General features: G+C 39.7%; 1 protein-coding gene across 1 annotated transcript; it reads right to left on the reverse strand.

Moving 5' to 3' along the window:
- Positions 1-452: 452 nt before the first annotated feature.
- On the reverse strand, positions 453-1397 carry LOC119254574 (olfactory receptor 10A3-like). Its single transcript, XM_037521683.1, has one exon. It carries the CDS (start codon positions 1395-1397, stop codon positions 453-455), a length of 945 nt encoding a protein of 314 aa, XP_037377580.1.
- Positions 1398-12930: the final 11533 nt, after the last annotated feature.

Consider the following 12930-nt stretch of genomic DNA (forward strand, 5'->3'; position numbering starts at 1 on the left):
GTCTACCCCACCAGGGAAAAAGTGGGCCTTTAGATCATCCCCAAAATGTTAAATGATTTAAAAAGTAATTCTGCAGACTATTAAATTCATAGGTGCAAACACTCCATCCCAAAAGACCTAAATTAAGGAATATACAGTACAAAAATAACACATCAGAAGACAAAAAATAAGTGTTTATTTCATCTATGTCTACTATTATGATAATTGAGAGTGATGACCTGGATGATGACAACAGAGAAACAGATAAAGAAGGTATGTTGGTATATGTTATGAAAATTTATAAACCTATAATATATTAATGAAAATAGACACATTAAATGAAGAGTTCCCTAATATGGTATTGAACTAAACAAAATAAATATATTCATACAAGAAATGCAAAAAGTTGATAATATATTAAACGTAAGCAGATTTCCATGGGTAATGTCCAAATACAGATAACTTCTCAGCTATCAGAATGTGTGTAAATTCACTCTTCTTTGCCATAATTTTATCAAAGCTCTTTTCATCTCACTGTTTCGCAAGCTGTAGATCAGTGGATTCAGCAGAGGTGTGAGTAACGTGTAAGCCAATGACATCACTTTCTTGGTGTCTGGGGAGTAGCCAGATTTGGGCTGTAAATAGGTCATACTAGCTGTGCCATAGAAAAGGGTAACAGAAGTCAGATGGGAGGCACAGGTGGAAAAGGCCTTCTGCCTCCCAGTGTTGGATGGCATCTTCAGGATGGCAAAGAGAATTCGAATGTAAGACAAGAGGATCAACAGGAAAGGGACCATAACAATCAAAATGGTGCCAATGAAAGCATAGACTTCAAAAAAAAAGGTGTTTGCACATGCAAGCTTTAGCACTGGGGGAGTCTCACAGAAGAGATGATTAATTTCATTGGGGCCACAAAAGGGAAAACTAAATATCCACGTGGTCTGCACAGTAGCCATAACAATCCCTGAGACCCATGAGAACAATACTAATTTCGTGAAAACATTTTTGTTCATAATCACTGAGTAGTTCAGAGGATGGCAGATGGCAGCATATCTGTCATAAGCCATTGCCCCCAGAAGAAAACATTCAGTCACACCAAAAAAAAGAATGAAATACATCTGTGCAAAACAGCCTGCAAAAGGAATTGTGGCTCTTGCAGTGGAGAGGACCACCAGCATCTCAGGCATAATGGCAGTACTGAAACTCACCTCCACCATGGACAAGTTCAGTAGAAATAGGTACATGGGGACATAGAGGCTCTGTTCCAGGGAGATGATGACTATAATGATGGCATTTCCCACCAGAATCACCAGGTAAACAACCAGGAAAACCCCAAAGAGTTGTCCTTGCAGTTCAGGATAGTTAGAAAAGCCCAGGAGGATGAATTCAACCACAGAGCTCTGATTCAGCCTTTTCATTTCAGCAGAGATGTATTGTGTCTGTGGCCGTTGTACCTAATTAAGGAAGTCACAGTCCTATAGCTGAGGGCTTCAATCTGAAGTTCTTGACAGAAGATGCAATGAGAGCACATTGTGATGGATCTTCAAGTAGGCAGTTTTGAGAATGGTCAACATGTTGGGACAGTGAATCTTTCAAATACAAATGAAAAAGTGAAGAATCCTTGCTAGCACCTTCTTTTAAAAGTACAAAATAATAGCAGGTATTCTCTGACAACAGTTACTGCTAGATTACTCTTACACTATACACAGGCATTAAATTATTTAGAATCCATTGTCTATTACATTGTCTTATATCTCTGTTGTTTCCAGTTGCATATGTATATGAATTTTCAAATAAAGTGTTATATATTTTTTTTTAAAGATTTATTTATTTATTTATATAAGCACTGGTTATAGTCAGAAGCGCGGGAGGGTGAGAGAATTCACCAGAGCCAGAGCGGGGAGCAGAACAGGCAGATGGACGAAGTACACTGCTGAGGGGAGCAGCGGGCGGCAGGAGAGGTCTGCGCGCCATGTGGGACCCTCCTCCGGTGGCCGGGGAGCAGCCAGGGATCGAACCAGCGCTGCAGAGGCTGCGGGGAGCTTCGCAACCCAGCGCTCAACCGCTGCGCCACCGGGGAGGCCCTCAAATAAAGTGTTATAAATAAACAAATAGCAAAATACATCTGGAAAAAAATAAGTAATAAATTTAAAGCAAAAATTTTGATAGGGCCTCTCTAGTGGCATAGTGGTTAAGTCTCAGTGCTATCACCGTGAAGGCCTAGTTGGATCCCCAGCCAGGGAGCTAACTCACGCATGGTGCAACAGACCTCTCCTGTGTCCCCTGCTACTTCCCTCAGCAGTGTATTTCAGTAGATTCGCCTGTTCTGCTACCTACTCTGTTCTGGTGAATCCTCCACCCCCCGCGACTCTGGCCTATACCTCAGTTCTTGTATGCATAAATATTTTTTTAAAAATCTTAAAAAAAAGTTTTTGATAAACATTTGTTAAAATACCAAAGTCAAATGTATTTATATTTCCTTGCTTAAAATGAAATATATCAAAAGGACACAAAATAAATACAGAAACACTTTAAATGGGGTGAATTTTACATGTACTTTTCTCAGATCAGCATAAGTAAATAGCTTCAAGCTTATTGATCTGCATAGCAGTTCTCTGATTAATTATATCAAAATTAGTTTTAATGGGAAACTTTAAAGGTAAGTTTTTCCTGACCTATCCTTGTCACCTATTTTCTAAAGGGCTATAGAAAATACCATTTTGGTTCTGCCTCTCCTTCTCTCTGTGCCTTTCTGAACATCCTATGCTCCCACACCCCACAGACCCACATTAAAAAATACATTTACCCATTAATCATTCAATATGTACTGATTTATCACCTATGAAGTGGGTGCTTATGTACCCTGAATATACATTTAGCCATAAATTCAACAGATATGCCCTTCCTGACCACAAACCATAAAATAATGAACATTAATCCCTACTCCAGCCCTCTCTTCTCCCAACACTCTGGTGTATGTTTTACTATAACACTCAGCAGCAAATTAAATAACACATCTATTTAGGTTTTATTCTAAGTATCTATGTTTCCCTCCTGATATTTAGCTCCAGGGGACAGGAACTTTCTTCTGGTCTTTCCTGTATTCTCATAAATAGTATAATAGATGCTAAACTAATATTCATTGAATACCTGGAGGAATGAATTTCAAAATTAGGAATATAGAGACTGAGGGAATAAAAAATAAAAAACAAGAAAAGGAACAGCACCAGAATTAATCCACAGCTTTGCAGAAGTTTGAGGCCCTGATAGCACTGGAAATAGCACTGATCTGGGGAGCTGGGTCCAGGCCTGACTCTGCCAAGACCTTAATTGAATACCTGCCTTCTGCTGGTCCCCCTGCACTCAGTTCTGCTGGTTGGTGGAGCAGGAAAATGACCATGGATCCTCTGGCTCTGACATGCTTGTTTACTGAACTGTTCTTTAAAAACTGCGGTTATAGGCTTGCCTTCTATGCAGATGATCGCCAGAGGAAGTAGGTGGAATAGTGGTGGGTATCACCAGGAGGTTCACATTGTGCCCAAGTCCTTTGAGACCACCAGCCCCTACACAGCTGACCTCTCCCTCCAGTTCAGCTGCTCTTCCCAAGAGCCCTCTGGGCCAAGCACTTCACTTTTCCTCCATTCCCCTCCACACTCGCCAAGCCAACTCTAAGTCCCCAGTATCCCACCCACTGTCAGGCCCATGGAGTCCATCTGGCCTCACCCAATTCAGCCCAAGTGACGCTGCCCAGCCCACTGTCTCTATTCTTGCCCTCAACCTCCCATCACTAAATGGTCTCTTAACTGACTTCCCATGTTTTGGGGCTTATCCTCCAATCTACCCTCATAGCTCTGCAAAATAACATCACCCCCAACTCCGGAGCCATCAGGTTCTTCTGTATGGATAAAATACAATGCTCCCTTCTCAGAATGACTTTTAAGAGAAACCAGCAGAATTTCACTGTGGGACACAGGGAAGACAGCAGGCAGAAGGATAAGCAAACCCAAGACATGCCATGTTTTCTCAGGCTCAGACCATTAGGATATTAGCAAAGGGCAAAAAGGTGTTTTCATTTACTTTCACAATGTGATAGGTCAAAACAAATGTCTGTATTGACTTAATCATTCTATTTTCAATATCAAAACATCACCTGACATTAGTAATGTGAACTCTGCAAGAAAAAAATATATTGAAATGCCATTTCTAATGTACAAAAGACAAAATTACATATTAAAACCCAAGGATATAAAAACAATAAAACTTTAAAAATATAAGAATAGTTAGAGTATCCTGTTAAAACAGATATATATTAGGTGGCTGTGAAAGTTATGGAATAAAATAAACAGGGAGTAACTAAGCCTTAACAGGAACTACTGCCTTCATGAAATATTCAGAAACCAACAAATGAATCTCGTTGCACCACTTTTTCCCCTAATTCTGACCTGACTGATTCACTAGCATGTCCTGATCACTCACTATGACTTTGAGCCAATCACTTCCTCCTCTAGGGTTCAACTTCCCACATGACTGGTCTTGCTTCTGACCACCTTCCACCCAGCTGCTGTCCTCCATGAGTGGATGATAGCGCAGGCAAACTACTCATCGCTCCAATGTGCTCTGACTTTTCTTTGAACGTGAAAATCAGTGTAGTTGGCATTCTTACCTGAGTCCTGAGTTCTCATCCATAGTCATCTCCAACTCTCAGTGAGAACTATAAACGGCAACCCCACCAACAGTTCAGAAGCAGGCCCTTCTGTTCTTGCCTCTGATACTCATCCTGTTTAATCTGATGTTGCACTCCATTAGTTTAAAATTCCCTCCCAAGTACAACTCATTCAATGCACTGATACTGTAGTAGTTTATGGCATTGAATGGTTTGCCCTGGGAAAAGCCTTCTCCAAAGAACTTCTCTCAATTTATAAGGCTCCCCCATATGAACAAAAAAGATCAATTTCACTGACGTGAAGCAGCACTTGAGGTTTCTGTAGGGAATAACAACTCTTCACTCAAGAGACTCAATTCCACTATGACATCTCCCATTAAGAAATGAACGATGCATGAACGTTAGTAAATAAACAGAGAGAACAAAAGAAGGTATGAGCAAAGACAAATGAGCTAGAAGGAAGTGGAAGTTTCTGCAATGATAGGAAGCACAAAGCCAAGTCAAGTCCCAACAGAGCCTGCAAGATTAGAGGTCTATGGAAAGACATGCCTCATTTTCAACATGGAAATTCCAGAAATTTCTACAAAGATGGGTAGCAACTACTTAAACAACAATTAATTATAAATACAGAGTGAAAAAGACAGTCCGTTATACCATAGTATAGCATTTCCTTTAAATGCCAGCATTGATATCCTTTACACTATCCCATCTTACAGAATGAGTGCAATTCACCTGTTATTATATTAAATAAGTAATTTTTCATTATTTATTTAAGAGACACTGGTTTCTTAAATAAACTAGAGATAGGGAGTAGAGCATTATGGCCATAAATTACCTTATGAGGTATTTCTATTTAAAAAAAAAACCCCTTGTGCCTCCCTGGTGGCACAAGGGGTGAAGTCTCAGCACTGTGAAGCTAACTGCAGCCATTGCAGTGCAAGTTCAATCCCCGGCCAGGGAGCTACCCACATGGCAAAGCAGACCTCTCCTGACTCGCCTGCTGCTCCCCTCAGCAGTGTATTTCAGTCAGTCTGCCTGTTCTGCTCCCCACTCTGTCTGGTGAATCCTCTCACACACATCCCCACACCTCTGGCCTACACCCCAGCTCTTGTATGCATAAATAAATAAATCTTTAAAAGATCATAATAATAATAAAAAAAAATCCCCCCTCTTCACCTCAGCTGTCTGCTCCTTCAGCGGGAGAACCCTAGAACTCTGGGGCACTGAGCCTCCCAAGGGCAGAGGACAAAAGTGACAAAGGGCATATAGGAGGCTTCACAGGGGAGAGAAAGCTCAGTGCAGCCCTGACTCCCCTGTCCCCCACCATCACACTCACTATTAAGGCAGATGTGGCTGAGCTGATCCATGAGTTCCAACAGGTTCATGACTTTCAAGACATTGAGGATCTCTTTCACTGCCTCATGGGCTCCATACATTAAAATCAGTCGAGAAGCCAGGTCCACCCGACTCAGGCGCTCCAACTCCCCCCGGGCCAGCTGGCACTGGCCCTCAAGCAGGCTTCTATCCCGCAAGTGGAACTTTAATATCTTGAAGTTGTTCTCCTCAAGGTCACTCAAGGCCCAGAGCAGTGCCTCATGGGGACTGTGGGCCAGGGCCATGGTGTCCCAGATGAAGGGCCCGGGCCAGACGGGGCACCTGGAGAAGTGGGCGGAGGAGACGAGAGACAACTGCTGAGGCAAGAGCAGCCTGAGATGAGGCAAGTCACCTTCACCAGGCCTGCTTTCTGGTGGCTCTGCAAGCTGCTGAGTGAGGACCAATGAGAAACCAGACGGGAACAAAGCTCCAAGGAAGGCGAGCAGATGAGCTGCAGAGGAATTTTCTTAGCCGTTCCCCTCTCTGACAGGTGACACGTGTGATTATCTGTGTTGGCAAATAGGTAGGTATGTGGGTGTGTTGATAGCTCTTAGCTACCTATCTCTCTCACCCCTCCCCCTCCCTCTCACAAATACTGTTTATTCAGCCCTGCAAGCCTCTATAGACTATATGGGTGGAGGGGGAAATGTACTTAGATAGCAAAAAGACACATGAAAAAATGTGTTTCATCACTTCTCATCAGGGAAATGCAAATCAAGACCACAATGAAATACCACCTCACACCTGTGAGAATGGCCCAAAGACCAGGAAGTGCTGGTGAGAATGTGGAGAAAAGGGAACCCTCATACACTGCTGGTGGTGATGCAGATTGGTCCAGCCTTTATGAAAAGCAGTACGAAGGTGTCTCAAAGATTAAAAATGGATCCATCATATGAGCTAGGCATCTACCTCTCCTAGGCATCTGCCTGAAAAATTCAAAACTGCTAATTCAAAAGGAGATTTGCACTCCCATGTTTACTGCAGTGTTATTTACAATAGCCAAGATATAGAAACAACATAAGTGTCCCAAAACAGATGACTGGATCAAGAAGTTGTGGTATATATACACAATGGAATACAACTTGGCAATCAAAAAAGATAAACTCGTGCCATTTGCAGCAACATGGATGGAACAGGAAGGGATAATGTTCAGCAAAATAAGTCAGAAGGGAAAAGATAAATACCAGATGGTGTCGCCAAGGTAAGGAATATAGAGATACCAAACTAAGGGTCAGAAAAGACAAGCTTAAAAACTAACCCTTGAGGCCTCCCTGATAGCACAGGGGTTAAAGTCTCAAGCTATCAAGCTATCAAGCTATCAAGCTATCACTAGCCACTGTGGCATGAGTTCAATCTGGGCCAGGGAAGTGACCCACATGGCACAACAGACCTCTCCTGTCTAAGGAGAGCAGTGTATTTCAGTAGATCCACCTGTTCTGCTCCCCACTTTGTCTCTGGTGAATATCCTCTCACCCCCTGTACCTCTAGCCTACACCCCAGTCCTTGCATGCATAAATAAATAAAAATAAATCTTTAAAAAAAAAACTCATCCCTGAAAGTTGGCTATAGAATGAAGCATGTAGAAAGGGAGACAGGAGGCAGGATAAGAACAAAAAGGGAAGGAAGCACAATGGATGCTGGTGGTAGTACCTGATAGGGGCAACATAATGTTACCTCAATTTAAAAAAAGTAATTTATTTAAAAAAAATAAATTAAAGAAAAAAATGTATTTTTAAATTTTAAAAGTGAGTCTCTCCCTGTCTATGTAAACCTGTACAGAACTTGTATATATTTGGGGAACCATTGAAATATGGCAAGAGGATAAAAAAAAAAACCTATCCTTATCAGTTCATTGACTTCACATATCAGCCTCATGGACTCAGTAACACACAGGATTTCAAAACTGGAAGATTGCTAATTCAGATAAGGATTCAAATTCAATAATAAAAACAGGTGCTCATTTTATGCAGAGTGATTTCTATAGATTAGCCCCTTTGATCATTAAAACTGTCTCAGATATCATTCTAGATAAGAAATGTGGCAGTAAGATAAAAATGGTTTCCAGAACTTTCCAGAACTAGATCAGTAGTCAAAGAGGCAAGATTATTTTTAATAAATTTTATTTTTATATTCCCCATACAATTGCAACCCCCTTATTTTGACCCCAATCCCTCCCCTCCCCGCTCCCCACCCTCCATAAAGAGTATTTGGTTCATAGTTTTTTGTTGATTTTGATTTTCAGTTTCTTATAGTTATTCATTTTCCTGGTCCCTTATTTAAGTTTTCTAGATTCCTGCTATGAGTGAGACCATCCCGTATTTTCCTTTTTTTTCTGGCTTATTTTGCTGAGCATAATCCCTTCCAGCGCCATCCATGTTGCTGCAAATTGCATGTGTTTATCTTTTTGGAATGCTGAGTAATAATATTCCATGGTGTATATGTACCACATCTTCTTGATCCAGTCATCTATTTTTGGGCATTTGGGTTGTTTCCAAAGCTTAGCTATTGTAAACAGTGCTGCTATAAACATAGGGGTGCAGGTGTTCTTTGGAATTGATGTTTCTGTGTCCTTTGGGTAAATACCTAGGAGTGCAATTGCTGGATCATGTGGAAGCTCTATGTTTAGTAGGTCCAGAAATCTCCACACAGCTCTCCACAGTGGTTGGACCAGTTTGCACTCCCACCAACAGTGCAGGAGAGTTCCTTTTTCTCCACACCCTCGCCAACATTTGTTGTTGCTAGTTTTTTTAACATGTGCCATTCTCACTGGTGTAAGATGGTATCTCATGATAGTTTTGATTTGCATTTCCCTGATGACAAGTGATGTTGAACATTTTTTCATATGCCTGTTGGCCATTTGCATTTCCTCTTCAGAGAAGTTTCTTTTTAGCTCTTCTGCCCATTTTTTGACTGGATTATTTTCTTTTCTGTTGTTGAGTCTCATCCGCTCTTTGCAGATTTTTGTGATCAGTCCTTTATCATTAGTGTTGGGTGCAAAAATGTTCTCCCAGTTGGTGGGGTTTCTCTTTGTTTTTGTTATTGTCTCTTTTGCTGTGCAGAAGCTCTTTAATTTGATGTAGTCCCAGCTGTTTATCTTTGCCTTCACTATCACTGCTTTGGGTGATGTGTCTGTAAAGATGTCTTTGATGTGCAAATCCCGTAGTGTTTCGCCTACATTTCCTTCTATATATTTTATGGTTTCAGGTCTTATGTCTAGTTCTTTAATCCATTTTGAGTTGATTTTTTGTGTATGGTGTGAGGTAATGGTCAAGCTTCATTCTTTTGCATGTAGCGACCCAGTTTTCCCAGCACCATTTATTGAACAAACTTTCTTTGCTCCAATGCATAGTCTTTGCTCCTTTGTCAAAGATTAGTTGACCATAAATCTGTGGGTTTATTTCTGGACTTTCTATTCAATTCCATTGGTCTGGGTGTCTGTTCTTGTTCCAATACCATGCAGTTTTGATGATTATGGCTTTGTAGTAGAGTTTGAAGTCTGGGAGTGTGATGCCTCCATTCCCTTCTTTTTTTTCAGGAGAGCTTTGGCTATTCGGGGTTTTTGGTGATTCCATATGAATTTCATCAATAATTGTTCTATTTCTTTGAAGAATGACATTGAAATTTTGATTGGAATAGCATTGAATCTGTATATTGCTTTTGGTAGGATGGCCATTTTAATAATGTTTATTCTTCCAATCCATGAGCAGGGGATGTCTCTCCATTTCTTTGTGTCTTCTTCTATTTCTTTTAACAGTGTTTTATAGTTTTCTTTGTATAGGTCCTTTACCTCTTTTGTTAGATTTATTCCCAAATATTTGATTTTTTGTTTCAATAATAAAAGGGATGGTTTTTTTGATTTCTTCTTCTTCAGATTTATTGTTTGTGTATAGGAAGGCTACTGACTTTTGCGTGTTGATTTTGTATCCTGCCACTTTACTGAACTGATTGATGAGTTGAATTAGTTTTTCTGTGGAGTTTTTGGGGTTCTCTATGTATATTATCATATCATCTGCAAATAGTGATAGATTGACTTCTTCTTTTCCTATTTGGATTCCTTGGATGTCTTTCTCTTGTCTTATTGCTCTGGCTAGGACTTCCAGTATTATATTGAAAAGCAGTGGTGAGAGTGGACATCCTTGTCTTGTTCCAGATCTTAATGGAATTGCTTTCAGCTTTTCACCATTGAGAATGATACTGGCTGTTGGCTTGTCATAGATGGCCTTTATGATGTTGAGGTATGTTCCTTGTATCCCAAGAATTTCAAGGGCTTTTATCATGAATGCATGTTGCACTTTGTCGAAAGCTTTCTCAGCATCGATTGATATTATCATATGGTTTTTATATTTATTTTTGTTGATGTGTTGGATAATGTTGATTGATTTTCGGATATTAAACCATCCTTGTGTCCCTGGAATGAATCCTACTTGGTCGTGGTGAATTATCTTATGGATACATTGTTGGATTCTGATAGCTAAAATTTTATTGAGGATTTTTGCATCAGTGTTCATTAGGGAGATTGGCCTGTAGTTTTCCTTTTTTGTGTTGTCCTTGTTCGGTTTTGGTATTAGTGTAATGTTGGCTTCATAGAACGTGTTTGGTATTGTCCCTTCCTTCTCAATTTTTTGGAAGAGTTTGTGAAGGATAGGCACTAATTCGTCTCTGAATGTTTGGTAGAATTCATTTGTAAATCCATCAGGTCCTGGGCTTTTGTTTTTGGGGAGGTTTTTGATTACCATTTCAATTTCGCTGCTTGTAATTGGTCTGTTTAGGTGTTCTATTTCTTCTTTATCTAGCTTTGGGTGATTGTAGAGTTGTAGGAATTTGTCCATCTCCTCTAGATTGTTAAACTTGTTTCCATATAACTCTTCATAGTAGTTACTGATTATTCTTTTGATTTCTGCTGTGTCCGTTGTGATTTCTCCTCTTTTATTTGTGATCCTGTTTATTTGTGCTTTCTCCCTTTTTTCCTTTGTGAGCCTGGCTAGGGGTTTGTCTATTTTATTGATTTTTTCAAAGAACCAGCTCTTGGTTTCATTGATCTTTTGGATTGTTATTTTAGTTTCAATTTCATTTATTTCTGCTTTGGTTTTTATTATTTCTTTTCTTCTACTGGTTTTGGGATTTTTTTGTTGTTCTTTTTCTAGATCTTTGAGCTTCAAGATTTGGTTGTTTCTTTGAGTTCTTTCTTGTTTCTTGATGTGAGCTTCTATTGCTATATATTTTCCTCTAATTACTGCTTTTGCTGCATCCCATACATTTAGGATATTGGTGTCCTCCTTGTCATTCAATTCAAAGAATGTTTTAATTTCTTCTTTGATCTCCTCATTAGTCCAGTGGTCTTCCAGTAGTGTGGTTTTCAATCTCCATGAGGTAGGAAAGTTCCTTGCCTTCTTTTTATGGTTTATTTCTAGTTTGATGCCTTCATGGTCAGAAAAGATGGTTGGTATGATTTCAATCTTGGTGTATCTGTTGATGTTTGTCTTGTGCCTCAGTATGTGATCGATCCTGGAGAATGATCCGTGTGCACTTGAGAAAAATGTGTACTCCGTTTTTTTTGGGTTTAGTGTTCTATAGATGTCTGTTAAGCCCAAATGCTCTAGATCCTTATTTAGAGCTTTAGTGTCTTTACTTATTTTTTGTCTTGTTGATCTATCCATTGTTGATAGTGGTGTGTTGAAGTCTCCCACTACATATGTGTTTTCTCTGATGTCTGTTTTCAGAGATGACAATAGTTGTCTGATATATTTTGGTGCTCCTTTGTTTTGTGAATATATATTAATGAGTGTTATTTCTTCTTGAAGTATTGTCTCCTTGATCATAATGTAGTGACCATTGGGGTCTCTTTTTATTTTTTTGAGTTTGAAGTCTGTTTTATCTGATATAAGTATAGCTGTTCCTGCTTTCCTTTTTGGTCCATTTGGTTGTAGGATTGTTTTCCATCCTTTAACTTTGAGCCTATTTTTATCTTTTGTAGCTAAATGTGTTTCCTGGAGACAGCAAAAGGTTGGGTTTTGTTTCTTAATCCAGGCTGCAACTCTGTGTCTTTTTATTGAAGTGTTTAGTCCATTTACATTTAGAGTTAATATTGATATGTTAGCATTTGTATTTGCCATTGTGTTTGTCTTTCCTTGGATTTTATTTATTTATTCTTTCAATAACTTTTTTTTTTTGGCCTTCTTTCGTTATTCGTCCCTCTGAGGTTCTAGCTTTAGGATTCCTTGTAGTATTTTTTGCTGTGGGGGTTTAGTCATAACGAAATTCCAGAGTTTCTGTTTGTCTGGGAAGGTCCTTATTCTTTCTTCATAGAGGAAGGAGAGCTTTGCGGGATAGAGTATTCTTGGTTGGCATCTGTTTTCTTGGAGTCTGTTGACTATGTCCCTCCACTCTCTCCTTGCCCGTAGTGTTTCTTCAGAGAAGTCTGATGTCAGCCTGATTGGTTTTCCTTTGAATGTTATCTGTTTCTTCCCTCTTGTCAGCTTCATTATTTTTTCCTTGTCCTGGATTCTTGGGAGCTTCACTATTATGTGTCTTGCTGTATTTTTCCTTTCGTCGTGGAAGTTTGCTGTTCTTCTTGCTTCTTGTATATCAATTTTCATCTCCTTCTTCGCGTTTGGGAAGTTCTCTTCAATTATCTCTTGGAATATTTTCTCTGTTCCTACATCTCTCTCCTCTCCTTCTGGGATTCCTATAACTCTTATATTTCCTTTCCTCATGGAGTCAGATAGTTCCCGAAGTCTTTCTTCGTTCTTTTTCCTTTGTACTTCTCTTTCCTTTTCTGTTTTGGTTCTTTGTATTTCTGTGTCTTCAAGAGTACTTATTCGTTCTTCCATTTCATCTATTCTGCTTTCATTGCTTTTCCCAGAGTTCTTTAGTTCCTCCATTAATTCTTTGATCTCCTGTGTTTCTTTTGCTTC

The sequence above is a fragment of the Talpa occidentalis genome, unplaced genomic scaffold, assembly GCF_014898055.3.
Source record: "Talpa occidentalis isolate TD23 unplaced genomic scaffold, MPIMG_talOcc4v2.1 talOcc4.3, whole genome shotgun sequence".
Classification (NCBI taxonomy): domain Eukaryota; kingdom Metazoa; phylum Chordata; class Mammalia; order Eulipotyphla; family Talpidae; genus Talpa; species Talpa occidentalis.

Excerpts from the sequence above, each read along its gene's own strand:
- LOC119254574 (XM_037521683.1), bottom strand. The coding sequence starts at position 1,397 with ATGAAAAGGCTGAATCAGAGCTCTGTGGTTGAATTCATCCTCCTGGGC.